The sequence below is a fragment of the Ornithodoros turicata genome, chromosome 6 (assembly GCF_037126465.1).
Source record: "Ornithodoros turicata isolate Travis chromosome 6, ASM3712646v1, whole genome shotgun sequence".
Taxonomy (NCBI): Eukaryota; Metazoa; Arthropoda; class Arachnida; order Ixodida; family Argasidae; genus Ornithodoros; species Ornithodoros turicata.
In genome coordinates this window covers 65,766,905-65,788,552 of record NC_088206.1, presented here as the reverse complement: position 1 = coordinate 65,788,552, position 21,648 = coordinate 65,766,905, and the positions used below count along the sequence as shown (strand labels likewise).

At 47.2% G+C, this 21,648-nt stretch overlaps 1 protein-coding gene across 1 annotated transcript; it reads left to right on the top strand.

The window, feature by feature from the left end:
* Window positions 1-357: 357 nt before the first annotated feature.
* On the top strand, window positions 358-21,648 carry LOC135398198 (uncharacterized). Its single transcript, XM_064629626.1, has 7 exons — window positions 358-479; window positions 2,888-2,970; window positions 6,032-6,124; window positions 7,910-8,003; window positions 13,465-13,511; window positions 15,489-15,572; window positions 21,487-21,648. The coding sequence occupies exons 1-7, from the start codon at window positions 419-421 to the stop codon at window positions 21,559-21,561; spliced, it is 537 nt and encodes a 178-aa protein (XP_064485696.1). The 5' UTR covers window positions 358-418; the 3' UTR covers window positions 21,562-21,648.

The window sequence follows — 21,648 nt, the reverse complement described above, 5'->3', positions numbered from 1 at the left end:
GGAGACGGGCCGCAACACTTTGGTGAAAACGATGAAGCAACGTGGTCCTCATGTTGGGTTTATGGTACCTTGTTTTAGAGCGATCCATATGAAACCGTTCTACTTGCACGACGGGAAAGGGAAAAGCTGAGGGACTGCTCGAAAGGCCGACCTACGGTCAAGCGTATTCGTAGGGTGACGAATTGAATTTATCACTTATTTTTTTCTAACATTCAAACTCAAACTCAATCTACTTGTCATGATGGACGGGTGATCGACGGGTTGAATGATCATATTCTTATTGTTGAATAGAGTATCATGCCATTGCTTGCTGAAGAAATCGACGACGCTGACACTTGTCCTTTGAAATTGCTCTATTTACGTGGAAAATATATAAGCCGTGTTGCGCATCAGATCTAAGCTGCACCAACGGAAAGTGATGAACATGGACCTTTTCGCTGTGAAGTTGGTCGCAGTCTTGGTGGCGTACCTGGAGTTCTGTAAGTGGGCGTTCGATTACTGTTACATAACGTTATTTCTTTTTACCGCCTCAAGCCCTTCCATATAGCAAGTAATCGCAAAACATAGTTTCCTTTAACGAAGAGCGTCGTCCACTGTTTAGTTCCCAGTGGATTTTAATGGGAAGGTTTTAATTGGAAATGCAAGTGCAGCGCGCACGTAAAGCCCTCTAGACGTTTCCAAAGCACATCTAAAGCGCGGATTGAGTTTGGCGCATGCGCAATGGCGGCGACGCTATTTGTTTGGGGAACTCTTCTCTAAATACCGCGCATACCCGTAGTCGCGTGCCCGTACTCGCCCCACAATGAACTAACGTCCGTCAGGCACGACGCGAGAAGGTGCATAGAGCAAAAGCTAGCTAAAAACATAATGTATTAAAATTATCAGTGCGTTCGTTTCCCAAGTTCATAAAATTTGCACGAGGAACGAAATAATGCTCTTCAAATTGATGACACTGCAAACGCGACATCCTTGTGTTTCCGGCGGCGCACGGAAAGTTCCTATGATAAGCTCTCGTCTTGCCTTTCTTTGCATTCACGGTAGGTCCTGGTCATTGGGTACGCCAGAATTGTGTGCACTGTCTATAAAATCCCCAGTATAGTGGTTGTCAACGTCATCGCGCTGGCTCCGTCGCATTGTTCAACAAAGGAGAGTACCGACGGGGCCGCTATGAAATGGTTAGGACGAGTAAGCCTGCGCTACGAGCGAGCCTTAGTGACATTTTATCGTATCAGAAGAGCTAGCCACTTTTTTATTTCCAGGTCGCTATTCTTGTCCGTGAAGCAGTGACGCAGTGAGAGTGTGTTCAGTGACATCATTTTTCTGCCGTATTTTTTGCCAAACACTTCCATACTTTCCTTCTCCCGCACAGACAAGGCACCAGGCCGCCCATTAGAAGCATTTTCTGCAATAACGAATACAAAAAAACAACAACAAAAAACAACAAAGCAATTATGAGGGAAACCGCTTCCTTCACGGTCAAATGACTGAGAGGCGTTCTTTGTTTTGGCAAGACTTTGGCTGATCAGTGAACGAAACATTATAGTACCGTTATTGCTTTTTTTTTTTTTTTTTGTTATTGCAAAAACGCTTCTAATGGGCGGCCTGGAGCAGAGCATCGAACCGAAACGTTTTTCGTTTTTTTTTCGGGTTCGGGTTCGGCCATAAAGGTTCGGTTCCGGTTCAGCTCTGGAGTTCACATATATCGGTTCGATTAACCGGCTCAGAGGATTTAAACCGGTTCGGAACTGGTTCGAAGTTCTAATATGCTAGAAAATTATAGGTAGCCACTAAAAATGATACAATATCTCTTTGTTACGTTTTTATGCATTTATTTCTGTTTTTCGACCAACAGGAGCCCCTTTCATCCCCTCCCCGAGCAACGGACCGCCAATCTAGGCAGGCAGACCGCTCCAATCCCCACATCATCCCTCCCCCCCCCCCCCCACCCGCCCCAGGATATAATTTAAAAAACAAACAAAAACAAAGAAAACACGATATGCCTAGGTTATAGCGCTAACACGTCATCTGGAAGTGGAACGTATTTTGTGGAACGTTTAGCATCTTTATATGGCAAATGAACTAGTCACTATTGCTCAAACGAACTTCCAACGCCACATCTCAAGTCTCAAGACTTGCCTTCTTGGATGTCACTAGGTCGACACACTAACATATATATATAGTTGGAGGGACTTCACTCACCGAAACTTGCATTCACCTCCGTGTGCTCCCTTTCGCCTTCTTTGCGTCTGTGTTCCCGCAGACTGGCACAACTTCGGCCAGCGTCTACACCTCTTAAATCGAAACTATAGAAGTACGCCACCCCGCAGCCGCCGGGGCACTTCCAAGTTGGAAGGACCTTAGCCTTATTGAGCCTTATTGAACGCAGTGGTTCTTTGGCTACGTTTTTAATGTTCCACATGATGTTGTTACAATACACGTGCATTGTAACAACATCATGTGAAACATTAAAAACTTTCGAACGTAGGAATGACAAAACATAGTTCTTCTATAAGCGGCGGCGAGAGGACAACTTCCTTCGCCCTATAGGCCTTGTATATCCCGCGCTACCGAATGGACTGCAGATCTCGAATGTCACATAATAATGTAACATAAAACGGGAGAAAAAATGATATCACTGAACAGCCGGCATTGTACTGATGTTATTGGCTACTGAAATCAAATAACTCACGCAAACTTGTGCGTTGGAGGCTTACTTGTTCGTGGTTGTCCATAAATGTGGCCTGCTTCGGCTAATTTCCATTGTTTATTGGCTGCTCCTCAGGATGCAACATGTTGACGTCACAATGTGGTCGTCATCCTAGGATCATTATGGGAGCGGCGGATTCTGCCCTAAAACGCATAATACATGAATGTTCATTAACTGCAGCACTAACTCCTGCCAGTGGCAACATAGCTTGCGAATTTGTCGAGATATTCGGAGGATGGTGTGATACCTACGAGCGTCTCAAGGTAAGCAAGGCAAAATAAATTCACTTTTCTAAGTCCATGCATCTACATCAGAATCATGCGCAGCACACTAATATGTGGGCTGTGACCAGAGGCGCGACTGGAACGAAAATTCTTGCCGGGAAAGAAATATCACAGTAGTAGTATAGATGGTGACCGTGTAGGACCGGGGTCCAGTGCGTTCCATGCCAGTGTCCCACCGTTGCCGACTTCACTCGCGAACTTTTACCACGTGCGGTGGTGACGCGTGGCCGGAGGGCTGCACGTGCGCTTACCATCGTACATTTTTCCGCCTGGGCCGACTTCACTCGCCAGTTTTTTTTTCATTGCTCGGTGGTTGGTGTGTGGGCAGTTTACATGCAAGTAAAGTCATGCAAGGGACAGTCATACACAAAAGTACAAGTGGAAACACATTTATTGAAAAAATGGCTAGGAAGCAAGCGAGCTGGTGAAGATGATGCATAATGTAAAACCCCGAGACTAGGGAACACGAAAGGACAGACACAAACACGAAGGAGACTTCGTCTTTGTGTCTGTCTTTTCGTGTTCCCTAGTCTTGGGGATTTACATCATACATATTTATTAATGACAATTATACTGCCAATAATGTGTGAAGGAAAAAAAAACGGCCAAAAAACCTGAAACAGAAACAACATATGGCAAGACAATACAATACATATAATAAAGAATATATTTGCTCATTACCAGTATGATGCAAGAGCATTGAAGAGGTATCACACAGAAAGAATCTAACCCAATGCTTATAATGTTTTTATTATTGGTAATCATCATATCATACACACAAGTTTTCCATGAATCGGAATTAAAACGGGATAGCACATTCAATCAAAGAAGGTATTCTTAATCAATAGGATAACAAGCAAAATTGCAACTTTTATTATAACAAGTCTAAGATTGCTATACGTGACAACCATCTTTGTGACACTACCAATTTCCCACAGCAAACATTATTTATTTATTTATTTCCACTAGACTAGCTGGACTAGCTGGACGCCGTCGTTTAGATCAGCGTTCCCCAAACTTCTCGTTGTTAGACCCCCCAAAACCACTGAGAATGCATTCGACGACCCCCGTTAAGAGCGATTCATGTTGACAAAAATAAGGGACGTGAAGAAAGAAAAGGAAATACAAAGAACGAAAAAGGCGCCACCATGCAGGAAATGAGAAGATAGTACATTTCTGCCTCCTTTAGTATCACAGTGTCACATTGCGTCCAGTGCGAAGGGTGATGCTGCATACTGGAAGCTACAAGTGTCGGGTTCATCGGGTTCCCTTCAAGAAAGATGCAGTCGTCAGTCCAGTCCACAGAGGTCACACACACAGCGGGTACACACCGCAATAAATAGCTGGATACGCACTCGAACGCAACACTTTCCGAAGCGTGTCTAATGCCCATCAGCGCTGAGTGAACGGAACTCCAGCTAGGACGAGGACGCCCCTCCGCGGCGGAGAGCAGATTCGCGTGTCCCCCTCACAGATGACGTGACCAGCAGCCGCCAAGACGGTCTTCGGGCTGTCTTCGATCGTCGCAGACCCCCACGAACACTCTCGGGGAGCACACTGCAAATCACTTGTTTAGATCAGTCAGCGAACAAGTGTAGCTGAAGGTAACTTCTCAATGGTCCAAATTTGTTCCATCTCGTGAAATAGAGCTAAGGAGCCCTTCAGGATGTATCGTCTGTCAGTGCAAGGATCCGCGAACCTTGTATATCTGTGAAGAAGGGACCAGATGTTCTCAATGGGACAACTTCGTAGCTTTGATAATTTAAAAGTAAGTTAATTAACGATTTTAGGTAATTAGTCATTGGACGGTTGAGCAACAGATGGCTAAGAACGTCCCCCGGCCCAGATAGGATAAAAGCGAAAACAGGAGGTCTATACCCCTTATAGATTTTTAATGAAGAATCTGTATCGAAAAAAGACACACACAAGGGCACACAGAAGACACACAGAAGGGCAGACTCTGCCCGAAAGCTCACGTATTAAATAGTTACTCTGACTTCGTGCTTCATTCTTTCGTTATTATTTTCCTTGACGACGTTTCATCAAGCTGGACTGTGTATTATTTTACCTTCTTGATCTCATATATATATATATATACAGGGTGTCCACACTAAGTGTGAACAGATTTTTCAAAAAATATATCAATCACTTTTTCCGAGATGAAATCAATTGCAATATAGCATATGCTGAAGGCCACTCCCTAGGGGGGCATTAACAGACTCCTAAGGCAATGTCATAATTAACTTTCAATAATTAACTTTTTAATTATAAAAGCTACGAAGTTGCTCCAATGAGAACATCTGATCTCTTCGGTCCCCAGATACCACAACCGTTTTCAGAACAAAAATCCGTTCGGTAGATCGTCCGCAAAAAATTCGTGAAGGAACGCCATTTTTTTCTTTATGTGGTTTATTGCGCATCTTCGAAGAAGCGGCTTTCCTTTACCCCCAGTGTGAGAGAGTGAAAGATCACAGTGCCGCCTCATGCGTCGAAGATTAGCTTTAACTTGCGGAAACAAAACAAAAACACAAATATATCTGGTGACTCTATCGCGACTGCCCTTATCTTGGGCTGTATTTTCTGTTTTCTTTTAATCTTTTTCCAGTACGCAAGAGGCGATAGTGTGCTCTTTCATCCTCTCGTATTGGGGGCGAAGGAAAGACGCGTCTCTAGAGATGCGCAATGAATAAAATAAAGAAATAAATGGCGTTCATTCACGAATTTTTTGCGGACGATCTATCGAACGGATTTTTGTTCTGAAAACGGCTTTGGTATCTGGTGACCGAAGAGATCAGATGTTCTCATTGGAGCAACTTCGTAGCTTTTATAATTAAAAAGTTAATTATTGAAAGTTAATTAAGACATTGCCAGTCTGTTAATGCCCCCCTAGGGAGTGCCCTTCAGCATATGCTATATTGCAATTGATTTCATCTCGGAAAAAGTGATTGATATATTTTTTAAAAATCTGTTCACACTTAGCGTGGACACCCTGTATATGTCGCTCGCTTCTAATGCCCGCCTTTGCTTCGATCACTTGCAGTTTAACGGTAGCCTGCTTGCCTGCAGCTACATGTGCGCTCTTACGAAACCCGCGTCATGCTACAATACAGAGACGAAGGAGTCACCTTGTTTGGTAAGTTGCTGTTCTGTACCGTGTGATTTGTCAAAAGAGCGCATGAGGACTACATTTCTGACACATCCGATATGGGCTGCGTTCCTCTTCCTTGGTCTTTGATGTAACTAACGGGTTCGAGAAACCATCTAATCTCTGATGATGACAATGACAGGAACCAAAAATTGAAGGACGATTAATGTAATTAATGCGGCGGAAATGCGTTATCATTAGACGACCCACCACCCACCCACTACAGCTGTCCAGCACTACCCACCCCTATCCACCCCTAACTATCACTAACTGTTACTAACTACCAACAACTACAGAGGGACAACAGCGGCGCAAGCCATCTTCCTCCCCGGCGAGTTGCCCTTTCGCCGCGCTGCCGGAGAGAGAGGTCTCCCATCTACCAGTGCGCATGCGCAGCACGCGAGTATGGTAAAAGGAGGGGGGAGAGGTTTTCCCCGAGGCGTCACACGTCCATCAGACGGTCACGATTTTCGAAACTGGGGGTTCTAATGCTAACGCATTAAAAAACGAAAGAAAAGGGCATGTAGGACTTAACGATGAAAGATGAAAGTCACTGAAAAGGTTAGCCAGCTGTAGGACTCGAACCCACATCTTCTGGATTGCCGGTCCAGGGCTCTACCAATTGAGCTAAGCTAACACGCCTTCTCAGCGACTTCCAGGGTGCGTCATCTGAAGGGACAAACCAGCCCCTCTCTCTCACTCATTTCACTCTTACATTTTTGCTCACTCATACACACATTCATACGACGGGAATTCGTAATCCCCGTCGTAATTCCCGTCGATTAGATCGCATAGCGCCGAGATACGCTTCGCGCCATCTCTCGGCAGGAACATCGGCGGGTACATATGACAAGCGCCGAACGGCTCACCAGTCCTTCTAGCCCACCATACCTCAGGTTCAGACTCACCAGCGTATCTGGCGCGCCGCCGAGACCGCTTCAGCAGACGTGCTCCTCTCTTTGACGTCACCCGCCGCGGCATGTGTACATTGGCTTCGGCTCCGTGACCTACTTTCCCTTATCTCAACTCTGCCCTGCTCCTCTCTCCCGCGTCCCGCGGCGTACTTCACTCTCCACTTGTTGACCACAGATCGACACCGACACTTTTCCTTGAAACGCCGCTTCTAATGCTAGCGCACTAAAACAGTGAGAGGCGTGACCAGTCTTTTCAATTATACCAATCATCGTACCAAATATACAAATAATTTCCTAAACCGATTGCTGGAAGATCAAAACGAAGATTGTGAGGACCAGACAGTGTAAATTTGCTGTGCGCAGTTAAAAATTGATGCTTTTTTGCTGGAGCGTTATGCTGGACATTGTGTGTATGAGCTTGGTTGCACAAATGCGGGTACATGTACCGTAACTTCAAACCAAAGACAAGACTGTTTTGTAATCTTTCTACGTTTTTTTCTTTTTTGTGTGTGCAAAATTCCGCCATAGGGACATGAGGCTTAGTCCAATATTATTATTAAATAGAAACGGCTCTTTGTCGGTGATCTGAAATGTAGTGGGCGGTAGTGACAGGCAGCAAGCCAAGTCAAATCAAGCCAAGCCAAGGAAGTGCAGCAGTATGGTGGAACTTTCGCGTGTCCTGTAATTCCTCGATGACGGGACAGCACAAATCCACGCAGTACGATTGTGGGGGTTTGAAAGAGCGCCCGTGCAGCGATCGATCACTGCATTGGTCGACGTAGGCAGTTTACCGACAGTGTGTCCAAAGCTTTAAATCATGCCATCATAGTGCAATATTGAAAGTATTATAATTTTTCAGATATTCGGCGTCCATACTCGGAACGGGGCATGCATCAATGGAACATGTACTCCAATGAACGAAGCATTGGAATACTTCAAGAACAAACAAAACAGTAAGCTTACATACGAACTTTGGTAGCACTCATGTGACCGTCGTGAACACTTGTTACCAACTGTTGCGAAAATAGTGCAAAAAACTGTAGTCACGCCCTATGTATTGAAAACAGATGGAGAACATGTGCAGATGAGATCGAGAAAGCAAAACAGCATATGCCGCTTGTAATGCAGACCAGCAAACGGTTGGCAGGGGCGCCGGAAGGTGGGGCAGGGGGCGGGGCCGTCGTCCGCCCCATGAGTTTTGGCCTCGGAGATTCCGCCTGCATGTTCTAGAACACTGTTCAGAATGTGGCATGGTTTACTGATGAGCACATTAAAGTTCACAGGTTATCAAGAAGGAAGACCAAGGTAGCAAGTGTTCTCTTCTTGCACTGACAGCATCTTCAACACATCTGTCGCGTAGGCGTGTAACTGTACGGTTTCACTGTGCTCTCACGTGTGACGTCACGCCGACCATCATAACGGACGGTAATGCACAGTTTGGAACATCCCCCCCCCCCCATTCATTAGCGCAGTAAAACCGCGATCGTCGACGATGCTGTGTGGCTGTCCTTATCACACGGAAAGGCTGGTTTAGAGCCCGACTGAGCGGGGCATCGCGAGCCACCGCCGGTGAGTTCATAGTTCGAACAACACTCGGCGAAGCGCAAGCGCAGCGGCAACGCGCGATTTGACAGCCGCCGTCGGGAACGTAGAGCAATGCTCTACATCTGGTGGTAACCCGCGGGCTGTGCACGGCGTGGACTCCAGTGGACTCGCATTTCCCAACATGGCGTCGCCCATTATGCTTTTAATCGAAACTGTTAAGGGACATCCGCGCCTGTATAATACACGACGGATAGACTGTAGAAATAAGCAAAAGAGGGAGGACAACTGGGTAGACGTATGACTTCCTTCTTCAATTCAGTGTATATTTGGGGGTACGAACCGTATTACAGTAGTATAAACATAACAGTACCAACGATGAGAACATGGATTGCTTTAGTCGGATTCCAACTCACGGGTGCAGTCGCCAGATATGCTTGCTTTCCCACTACGAAATGTGAAAATCCTTGGTAGTGTTTTCGTTGCGCTGCGCCGAATCGCGCCAGACTATGGTCCCGGTATGATGAGGAAGCGTGGCGTAGCGAACGCTATCTGTCGGTGCGGAACGCAGGCGGCGAAAGGCGAAGTCTACGTCGTACTCTAAACCAGTCTTAATCGTTTCCGCGACGTTCGTGTTCAGCGCTTATTTCATTTCATCTGTCACAAAAGAGTGCAGTTTTAAATGGTGTAGCAGCATTACCATATAGTTCTAGTTGGCATTTTTAACATGCGGTCGCAGAACGCCGGGGTTGGTGAAACTATGCCGAAATATTGTCACATTCCAGTCCTTGATTATCACCGTCATCGCACGTGACCATGATTTGATTATATGTATATGTCACTGATGACTGGTTCAAGCTGCGAAGTATAACAACGCAAAAGGTCAGTTCCACAAACATTTAACCAGAATTTAAGCGAACTGTAGGCCTCACATTATTGTACAAAGTTCGTTGGCAATCCAAAAAAAAAAAAAAAAAGCCGCACCGCTGAGCTCCATTGCGTCCACCAGACTCTCGTGTTGGAGACACCGCCTTACAGCCTACCGGTCCTGCAGGCTCTCAACCAAACCCAGGAGCACGAGCTACCGAGGCCCGCGGCCTGCGCATTTGTCTAGGAGTACCACGAACGTCAGAGCCTTACCGTACTCTTGCTAAAGCAAGCGAGACCCATGTTCCCCTTCTGCGAGATGGTGATACCCTTCGAGCATATACTCGCTATCTCACCCGTCACCTTACCACTAAGTCCGCCATATTGACGACGACTGCCCTGACTCCGCTTTGTCCAAGGCCATGGCCCGCCTGAAGGATCATCTGCCTTCCTCGTCATCCGCTCCCTTTTATGCGCCAGCAATGCGGACATTGGCCCGTCCTGACATCTGCTCCTCCATCCTCGGTCTTCAGCGTAAGCGTGACACTCCCGCACCTATAGCCCCCGACGAACTCGCTCTCGGCTTTTGGACTCCACGTATCAGAACCATCACCACGTCTACAAGGACGGCTCAGTCATGGTACACAGCTCGGGCGCTGCATTTTATATTCCTAATAGTGACTTTCAGCAAGCATTTGCCCTCCCTTACCCAATGTCCTCTATGGAAGCAGAAGTCCTCGGCATCCTATCCGCTCTACAGCACTGGTTTGGCCTGCCCCGGCTGCACAGTGAGTGTTTCTGACTGACAGCAAGGCTGCACTGGAAATGCTGCTCTCACGCCCACCTCGCGGCCACTGGCTATTCAGTTACGCTTCGATGGATCGCCTGACACGTAGACCTTCTTGACAACACCCGCGCAGACACAATTCGAGACAAGCAACCTCTACCAGAGCTCTCCCTGCTTCTCCTCTACCCCTAACGGCCTCTACGTGTTCCCTGCACATTCGCCGTTGGCGCTGTGTCCGTACCCGGCAGTTCCGAGCGGACTCTACCTCATATGATCATTTTGTGGCGGGGGTGGACAACGACGAGGATAGACACGCTCCTGGAGCACCCGCTTCTCAGTTCCACCGGCGCGGCCATGAAGATAGACCCCGTCATCGCCTCCCCGTGCCATACGTTACGTTAGATACGCCATCATCGCCGGTCGGGACTCATGTAGAGGGACACCAACTCGTCTACATTTGGTGACACGAACGATGAACATCAAGTTCGACGTAATTCGGCCCTTTTACCATCCGAAATTTGGCAACCTTCCCACAAATCCAGGACCAATGGCACGCTGCCGCGCAGCCTGGAAGCCCCTCAACTACTACCTATCCGACCGCTACGATAGCTCTGTGACACAGCGACCGATCGAGCCTGATCCTCTCCACGTATCCTCAACCTCACCTGTCCAGACCCGCTGCCACGGCTCTCATCCATGCATTGCATTCAACATCCTCTCCTCGTTCCCGAATGGCTTCCTGAGTTCGGCAAGCAGACTGCTGCATACCGACCTCTGACTCTCTCCTACAAGGCACTACCAACAGGCACACACACGTCCCAGAGCTTCATCAACCATCTCTTCTGCCCGATGTTCACCGCACCCCAGCGCCTTTCACTGCCGGCCACGACACTCGAGCCACGCGCTCACATGCCGGTCGCGGCAGCCGACGCCACGGCACGCTTCAGCCGGTGTCTCGGCATCTCTCCACGGCTCTCACAGCCTCACCCTCTCCTCCCCTGGGACTCTCAGAGCTTTGGCCTACTGACCCAGGACCACCACTTCGCCAGCGCCTCGTCTCACTCTCTGCTTCTCTCTTCTCGGATCGCGATGACTCATCAGGTGTGGTGCTTCGCCATCGTGTGCCGCGGCGTCAACCTGTTCAACCGAGCATGTCAACCACGGTCGCCCTCGCTGCCCTCCTCTAGTGACGTCGTGAACATCTGCTTTAGTCTGAGGGGGGAGTGTGTGGTGGCCAGTGGACAACGACGCGGATGGACACCCGTGCCTGGAGCACCCGTTTCTCAGTTCCATCGTCGCGGCCATGGAGATAGGCGCCCGGCATCGCCTCTTCGTGGCATGCCATCATCCCCGGTCGGGACTCATGTAGAGGGACACCACCTCCTCTACAACTTCTTACGTCTCATTGACCACCAGCAGGACTCTACTTTGGCCTGTGGTTGCGATAGAACTGAAGAGTCACTCATCCATCGTCTCCGAATAAATGTTGCACGCACACCCTCACTCCTGTATAAGATGCACCAGACTAACTCCCCCAATTGCACAACTTGTTGCGTGGAAGCCGACATTAAGCACTACCTATTATCCTGCAACCGGTATTTCTCTCAAAGACTCATCCTCCAACGCCACTTGCGACAACTTGGCTACCCCAACGTCTCTTTGACCATTCTACTGGGCCTGGGCCTGCACAACCAGGGGTCGGTGACGACTGCTCTCTTAAGCTCTCTTGGTGCCACCGGCCTCTCGACCAGCCTCTAAGGCACACACTTGTGTGTTTTTGTCCTTCCTTTTGTATTGTCTCCTTTTTCCTTTTCTTTTCTTCTTTTTTTAAAGAATAGCAAGTCGGACTGACCTTTCCTCCTTTTTCTTTATCAATAAACATATCCCCCCCCCCCCCCCCCCGACTGTGCTGACACAAGCGTACCGTGGTTTCGCGTTTTGCTAGAGCGGATATATGAACCCGATACTACCATGTTCCGCATTGGCTGACAATCTACCCGGCAAATTTTTCGTCTGACGAATGCTTAGATATTAAATAAACGAATTTTAAAGATTAGCGGTGCTTCAACGGGCGCAGAAGCTCTAGCGCCGTGACGTCGTTTCGTAAGCGAAGGAGGAAAGGCGCCGTCCAGCCGCCCCGTAACTGCGCGCTGCCGCTGTCGTGCGGCAGTCCAGAAAGGCGCCCGCAACGGTAGAAACGTCACTTGGAAGACGCCGCAGACACGTTCTCTGACGCCGTCCAAGCAGTACGACGACGGCGGACGGCAGCGACGAACCAATCAAAGCGAGACGAAGACGAGGATCCGTGATGCATGAAAACAAACAATTGCCTCGTAGCGCGCCGTGGTGGTCTCCTTTCCCTCGTCCTCTTCGGTTTATCTCGAGAGTACGGTCGAATCACTCGACGTGGACGCTCTCGTCGTTCTCCGTTCGCCGCTCCCTGCTCCGTGAGCGCAGGAAGGAAACGTGGGAACAGGTGGGAACGTAGCCTAAAGTTCTGTACGAGACGCCCGCTCGGCCGCCTCATTCCTTTGCTCAAGGTGTCGCCTCAACTCGTCGTCAAGGAGTGACGTTTTCTCGTTTTTTTTTTTTTTTCAGGCAGAGAATTCCTGCATACCCTCAACATGCTGCTCTTGTCATGTATTCCGTCGAACAACAGGAGAACTAGGTTACTCTTTCGCGTGGGATTTTCGGTGCTGTGGTCAATGGTGCACGAGGAATGAAACGACACTAGTTTCGAAATCGACTGAGGCAGCGCGACCGTCTCTTTATTGGAGGCTGCACACAACGGTGTACTATGTAGTTTGGATTTCGGTTAGCGAATGTGTAGCGACGCATTCGGAGATGAGCGTATACAACCTCGAAAGCACCGCGCATCGCTTTGCAGCTGTTCTACCTTATAGGTTGTCTATTTTTATCATTATCATATTTTTTTTTATAAAAAGCTATGCGAACATGTTTGGATAGCATCTTGTTAAACAAAGAACGACTTTATACACGTGCAGACGTGAGCATACTGTGGGAACGATTAATGGCGACGGTCTGAGACCTCAGAAAAGCAACTATTAGCGGATACTGTATCCGGCATTTATGCAGCACCTCTTCCCGCAATAGTAACTATGTCTTCCGCTCCTTCTGAAAAGGATCAAGTTTCACTATTGGATCTGCGTAGTCTTCTGTATCCACATCCAATCCATGTTTCTCTACCTATTTTGCAGCGCCGAAAACAACTCTAGACTGCGAACATGGCCATGACTATTTATATGTAAGTATTGTATTCAAATGATTTTCAAAGAGAAGAATGAAGAGACGAGTTCAATTTCTCCTTTTTTCGTGCAAACAAACAAACGACAAAGTGAAGAAAAGTTCAATAGTTCAAGGTACCCACAAAGTAAATTTCACAGACCACTAGTACACTGCGCTTCTGTTTACTTGAATCATGATCCATTGGCGCAAAGCGTTGTTGTTGCACTGTTGCAAAGCATTTACTCTATTGACCGTATGTACGTGAATCGGCTGTATGTACATTTACACTCGATTCCATGAAACCATTTCCTTTACATACCTGCAACCGTATATGCTTTAGAACCATATAAGCTGTTAGCCAGCTGGGTCATGCTGTGCTGTAAGTTCATGGCGTTTAATTCTGCTTTTGTTTTGCAGTTCGATAGACAGTATCACCTATCGCGTCAGTGTGAGTCATCCGAACGTGGACTCAAACCAAACAAAAGCACAGCAACAACCTCGGTAACACTGACGGCGCTGTGAAAACAGCGTGGTAAACGAAAAACAGTCGCCACAGTCGCTGAGACTCGCGATTTTTTTTTTTTTTTCTGACATTATTGTGCTAAACTATGGATGCGCAAATTATGCGATGGCGCGAAATATGAACGTAAATACGACATTTTTTACATCAAATTTCCGGAGTATGTTCGCATATGTCAGGCCATGGCCTGCTAGGTATAGGCAGTCCATGTCAGTCACCATTCGTCTGTTGTTAGCTGAAGGTAGGCTAAGCTTAGTGTCTAGCCCGGAGAATAGGATTTTTTTTCATTTATTTGTTGTTGTTGCTAGATATAGGTAGTGGAGCACCGCACCCCAAGCAGCACACAATATTGGGCCCATATTGGCTGGTCATTGGCGATACGGGTCCAATATGGGACTCGTTTCGCCAAGATTTTCCCCATATTGGCTGAAAATGGGCAATATGGGCCCCATATTGCCCAGTTTGAGCCATTATTGGGAAAATCCTGGCAATATGGGCCCTATATTGACCACTTTCAGCCAATATTGGGAAAATCCTGGCGATATGGGCCCCATATTGCCCGCGTACACCCCATATTGACTGAAAATACAGAAAATGATATGGCCGAAAATGGCCGTGTTTTTTTCTTGTTTTTTTTTATGCAATCACGTGAAACGTGGATCAACTAGATCCGCAGAAATAAAAAAGCAAAAATCAGAGAAAAGTATTATCAATGGTGAATATTATGCAGGATAATGCTTTGTTATTACACGGACTCCCCGTTGGTGTTATCACAGAAATACTGGCAATATTGGCGCAAAATGGGCTTGCCAATATGGGCAGCCCATATTGGCCCAATATGGAGCCTGGTTGCATTCCCCATATTGGCCCAATATTGGCTACACATATTGGGCCAATATTGGCAATCTTGGCAACCCTTATGGGTCCAATATTGGACCAATATTGGCGTGCTGCTTGGGACGGGCCGCATTTTTAGGCCCGGCCCGAACCCGGCCTTTCCTTGATTTACCCGCCCGGGCCCGGGCCGGCGGCTGCATACCTAGCTCGGGCCCGACCCAAACCCGAAGGATTCTAAGTTTCCGGGCCCAGCCAGGGGCCGAGACATGTATAGTCTACCCGGCCCGGCCCACTGTATCAGGCTATAAAATTTGACCGTGGCAAACTAAGAGCGGGGTAACACAGGCTCGAGTTCGACCTAGGTCCGGCATTGTACGTGCCTGTCCCGGGAACATAATGGTCAAACCCAAACCCAGCCCAGGTCCGCAAAAAGAAGGCTTAACTCGCCCCTTGCCTGGACGGGCTCGGGTTTTGGGTAAGTCCGAGCCCGTGCAGTGCTCTAATAGGTAGTCCACTTTTTGTACCTAGGTTCCTCTTTGAGATGAGATCTTGCATGCTCCTATGCTCCTGGGCGGACTAAGAATTCCGTCCCAACACCCACCCTAGCATATCATGTGGCCTTCTTTCTCTTGTAAATAGGACAAGTACGGACCTTTCGGCTGCAAATATTACTGCAAGCACAATGGGAAACCTGCTAACCGCCCCGACGGCACAGTGTGTCAGGTAAGGCCCAGTGACATATTCAGAACGCACTGCAAGAAACAACATATTGAACCGTAAATTAATGATGTGACTGAATATTTCTGGAACGAAGTTTATTAACAGTGCCTTCGTAGAGGCCACAGGTTATGGCAACAACACATTTATGTTATGATAGACATGTATATATTGTAACAACGAGCCCTTCATCAGATGTTAGAGTCTTGTAATTGCGAAGAGGTCTGAAGTTTCACTCGGGAGTAGGCTACTAAGAATAAGTTGGGGCATGCCCACGTAGGCACCAATGACGTTTCTCCTGTCACGAGGAACACCGTTTACTTGACCGGTCTTCGAACGCTAACGTTACTGCGGAGCATGACTGCGTTGACAACATGGTATGTCTGCAGCAAAATTTCCAACTCCATAATGGCCGCAAGAACTTTCCTTGTGAACTGATATATATGTAGGACCTCGACCAAAGTCCAGCTGGAAGACGTGGGAGACATTTAGGAGAAAGCCTTGACTATTCTCCGTTGGTACTGAAGGAAGACGTGCACACTCTTCATTCATTGTTGTACAGGCCGCGCCTAGATGTTCGTGAAACACCCCTCAATGTGTCCAAGAGCTTTCCAGGCAGGGCACCATCGGAGACCTTGCATATAGCCAGGTAGCAGTGGTAGAATAAACAAGCTCCAAGCGAGCGTATTGAAGACGAGGTCCACCATGAATACTAGCCATTACAAGGCTGGTTCTATAATTTTAATACGTGAAATAACTTAATGGCGAACAATGAAAACTAATATTATTGGTAATAAATGTATCATTTATTAGTCCCCCCCCCCCCCCTGCTAAATACAGGTACTCAATCGCTTGAGAACTGCCTCTATCCCAGCAGAGAAGAGTTGGATGGATGCGCAGCCATTCATGCACCGCTTTCTACACATCTCCGTCGGATGCAGACTTCCTGCCGCACATATCCACCTCGATGCGTCCAAATGTGTTGCAGTCCGACGGTGCGCGAATATGTGGCATGTGAACAAGCAATCAAATTCAAGATCGCAAATGGTTGAATGGTACACACTCTGTTTGTTTTCCATACCTTTTTCCGAAAGCCATATGTCTTAACCACAATTAATAGCTACGGGTGTTGAAGTTGTTCCAAAGCCCTTGTTTGGTCCACGGACAGCAAATTGCAATCAAGTTCAGAAGGCAACGCACATATAGTATGTCCGGGAGAGCACCGTACATGGGTGTTGAAGAATGGGAAATATGCCATGGTAATACTAGTGCCTTTGTTAAAGCTTGGAAAACGTCCTTTTGTCGTATCATGCTCTCGTCATTCTTGCCTGTCAAGTTGCATTACGAAGGTTCTGGGACGAATAGTATTGCACGGACTAGAGTGATGGCGTTGTGGCTCCAGGGTTATCGTTCCATCTCGAAATAGACCGTAGGCTTCTGTCGCGCGTGCGGCTGCATAAATTGGACCCTTGACTCGTCTTCTCGTCTGACTCGTCTTCTCTCTTGACTCGATGTCCATCAACAAAGCATCGTGAGAGAAATAGTCATGATAACGTTGTAGTGCATCAAAAGATGCTGTGGTACCGCCGGTCACGCATGCCCACGCGCTGCACGTACTGTCGCAAGGAAATGTCCCCCAGATAATGTTCTCACATCTGGCTGACTTTTTTCCACGTAGGGCACTTACCTTCCGCACGCCAGAAGGAGTAATAACGTCATGTTTTCTCATGGGGTGCATTAAGTAGGCGCACCAAAGCACGAGTGTTTCAGACTTCACTCACTTAACGCGACACTAGCGCCACTCGAGCACCAGGGAGTGTGAGCAGACAGAGCAGGCATTTTCCACATGGATATCAGCGGTTATTCGCGAAAATGATGTGCTTTAATGCAGACACCTTCACGTCATGCAGTCATCTTCACAGTAAATTGCTCCAATGGTGTGCGTTACAAATTCCCATCTTTTCCGGTTCATTCGCTGTTACATCGAAAACTCTTCACAACCGCCGTCGTCGCTTCCAACGTTGCTATAGGCTGAAACTAAGCTAACTTATCTTCCGTCTCTGCACTGCATGGGCAGACAACAGCAATTGGCATGAGCGAACAAGTAGTGTGCACTATAGTGCACCAAAGTTGGCTTTTGCTATTTAGTGGCCGCGCCGAGTGTTGGGTGCGCCGAAAGAGAGGCGCCATCTTAAAGCACACACGGAGCACAACACCCCCAAAAGTGTTCAGCCCTGTACTCTTCTTCCCGCGTAATGGCGATCATGAATGAGGTCCTGCGTTGCTTCAACTTCGACATCTCCATTTACGCCGATAAGGTCTACATGCGCACTGTTGTGTATTCCAGACTGGCAATTCGGCGTCATCTTCACCATTCGCTGCACAGAATTTAACAGCTCCTAATAGAAGCAAGCATGGATTATCACATGAAAAACAGAAGGCTATGCTTGTACTAGGAAGGATAAGCACCAGTGTGTACTTATTCTTGCTAAGATGTCGCTTAGAGAAGTTAAACAAAGGTTTATGGATGTCCTTGAAAAAAACAAACAAATTTTTAGTTTTTTTACAGAATTCCCTAATTTCTCTCATCCATCACTTTACTGGTGCCAAGTGGGGATTGGAACGAGAAATCTGTTTTTCTATCGACAAGGCTCTAGTCTGTGGGACATGTGTGCATAGCCTACCTGTATCGCACTGAATTTCAGAGGTAGAGAAACAGTGAAAACCATATATGTATTCACGGAGCTTAGGCTGGGCGTCCCAATGGCCGCGAAAGGGCGTACGGTGATAGCCGAAACCCTCGAAAGAACCAATTGAAGTCTAACGGCAGAAACAGACTATACGACACTGCTTGCGACACACAGCTCATTACCAGCACTATAGACTATTCGTAATTGTTTCTCGACAGAAATAAAATATAGGGCACAAAAATCTATCACGGAAGCGGAGCTCAGGTTCACAGTTGAACGAACCAGGTGTCGGCTACAACAACAACAATAACTGATGACGATAAGATGGGGTCGGCTACAGGTGACAAACATGATGGCAGCGGACATGGTGCGTAAGAGAGATGCTCCCCGCGCTGCACTTTTCACTGATGGTGTCGCCACCAGGAAATCCTCATTGACTTGTTTAGTTATCCCAAGGGACACAGTGTGACATGGACACCGCCTCCAACACCCTACATCATTGACCTCGACAGAACTATGTGATACGCTATCGTCTCTATGAAAGACATCCCATGATAATTCGTGGGCCCGGGGGTTGCTACTCATGTAAAGGAACAACAGTAGGTGGAAGCTCTTGCAGAAAGAAAGTTCTCGAAGTAAGGCTTCATCGGAGGAATTAGCTTTGTCCGCATGTGGTGCCTACATGACGCGTATCAGCTGGCAGGGGCGGCTATCACCCAACTCTGCTGTTGTCAGAACGTGCTGAAGGCGCTTTCTTTCATACAACGTAGTACGCTGTAGAATGGCGTTCTTTAAACTGTCGTAAGGGTTTCGTACGGGAGCAGTGAAGATGACGTCCACAGCCTCCAGAATAATTTCACTGTTTCGCGCATAAGATGAACATTGGTTTACCGCATCTTCACATATTGGTCAACGTTCAAGAACCACAGGTGGCCGAAATCAACGGACTCTGGTTTGTGATAATATCGCTGCGTGCTTCATACATCCACACTAATATCCGGAGGCTCACATTACGTGTAAATCAACTCCCATCTATTCGTTAGCACATTAGTATGCCTTCCTTGTCTTTTTCTTTCTTTTTTCTTTTGCTTCTATTTTTTACACCATCTGAGAATGTCCTTGGCAGAAACTTAAGTGGTGTCTACTACACCTGTAAGTTACAAATGCGCTGAATTGTCTTATGTTATCTTACTTCGCTCTGTAGTTCGGCAAATTGTGTTTCTAGTAAAATGCATAACACACAGCACACTCTGAGAACAAAATAGTTGCGGGGGACAAACTTCCCCCACTGTTTCTCCATTCTCACTTCCCCTTTCACTACCTTACTCCCTCTCTTTTTCCTGCATATACCATGTAACTCCATCACTGCAAATGGTTACTCCCTGTTGCCGTCCTTATGTAATGATCAATTAATGTGTGGCATCACCCTTCTTCTCGTACTGTGACTTTTGAGTTCTAAAGTTGCGTACCACACTGCAGCCATTAAGATGTTGATGAGCGGAAGTCATCCCCATATCATTGTCATCATGTGCTCATCATGTCATCATAGGCTCTCGTCTCCCTTCCAATCCGCGTATTGACCTTTCGATCTTTCGCGGTGGAGGGAGGCGAAAGGGAGCCGGTCCTTCATATTTGGAGAAGAGCCCCTTGATAACGCGGTGCGCCCCTGGGCGGGCCGTGTCTTTGAACGCGCGGCCGATAACAAGGTCGTCGGGGTAGTACTGCTTGCGGTGCTGATCCGGGAAGGTCTTCTCTTAGATCATGTATCTCACTCTCTCTCTTAAGATGTTGCATCATTTTGGTTATACAGGGTAGTTTTTTTATTGGTTACATAATTACAAAATTTTTATTTAAAAAATCTGGCAGAGCACAATAGATGCCGTTTTTGCACTTGAGTTATACGGCCAGGCGAACATTCTCTCGAAGAAAGTATATACACCGAACTGCAAGATGACGGAGTACCTAAAATTCGTTAATTAACTCTTTAATTGGGGGAGTTCGTGCACAAGCGAGATAACAGAACGGGAGATATTCCTCGTTGAAAGCCATTCCATGTTTAAAAAAACAAAAACCTTAAACGCTCACGTGTGTTGAAATATCCATCGCTAAATTTTGCTATGCAAATGATTCAAACCAAGAACTGCGCACTTTTCGAGCACAGAAATGACGCGAACTTCGTCTTATCTGGATCCGAGAGCAGCCTTTCTGGCCAAGAGATTAGCTCCTACACCAATCAGCTTCATCTCTCCAAGGCACCTGGTCCTCTCCCGTCGATGGCCTGTCGCTCTTTCTCCGCTCGAAAAGTGCGTACTTCTATAATTTCTAATTTCTCTTATAATCCGGACGAATAATAAAAAAAAGACCCTGTGTGTATTCTTCTGGTCAGTATTGACACTCATTATGACATGATGACGCATCGTGGCATTTTCACTTCTGACACGCAAACTTCGTCGAATACACATACGATATACATATAGGGTTACAGGGAACATCCCTACGAAGCTAACTGGCATGTCGTCAGTGGTGCGTAGTTCTCTTGAGTTCCCCAAATATGAAGGTAAGAGGGACTGCTCACCCCTTCCTCTCTTGTGCCACAATCATCTCCTACCTCACTGGGTGCAGCAAGCCACCATCCGAGAGCAGGTTAACCGCGTACCTTCCCCCAACATTGCTCCCCCCCATTCTTTTTTTTTCTAGTGACTAGTTCTGTGGGGGGGGGGGGGGGGGGAATATGTTTATTGAGAAAAAAAAAAACAAGGAAATGTTAGTCAGGCAGAGGCCGACTTGCTATTCCTTTCGTAAAGAGGAACGGAAAAGGAAAGGGGACGAAAAAACGGGAGAAAACCCGGGTGGGGCTACCCAAGCTTCGGACAGAGAGGTATCGCACCTCTTTTACACCACCGTAAGCCTTCCCTTCCTCTTTTACTCACAACTTTTCCCATCCCCATCGAGCACGTAGTACAACACGGCAATTGAGCTTCGGCTTCGATTAGCTTATATATGAATACGCAATTATGCCAGAGTCAGAAATGCCATAGCGGATTCCAAAGCAGCTGCAGGGGTGCTGGCATAGACACATTTCATGGTGTCAGCGTGATACCTAAAACTGGTATCATGGCTACTGCGAAATGAAGTAAAGTTTTACTTGAAAGGGGTGTGTCCTTAAGGACAAGCTACTTGTTGTGACAAACGTATTTTTTCTCATTGTACTCATTATTCCCTCATTTCAGAGGCCAGACACTACCAAGAAGGGCATATGTGACGAGTACGGCTACTGTGTAAAGGAGATAGTCCACTATGGGTGATTGCTCAGAATTTTACAGCCCTGAGTATAATGCCCGTTAGGCAACACTTGCTTTCTACCAGAAAATAAAGAATGACCACTTCGCTCA

Coding starts and splice junctions, on each gene's coding strand:
- LOC135398198 (XM_064629626.1), top strand. CDS start 419: ATGAACATGGACCTTTTCGCTGTGAAGTTGGTCGCAGTCTTGGTGGCG. Junction 6,125..7,909: donor CGAAGGAGTCACCTTGTTTG/GTAAGTTGCTGT, acceptor ATAATTTTTCAG/ATATTCGGCGTCCATACTCG. Junction 15,573..21,486: donor CCGACGGCACAGTGTGTCAG/GTAAGGCCCAGT, acceptor CCCTCATTTCAG/AGGCCAGACACTACCAAGAA.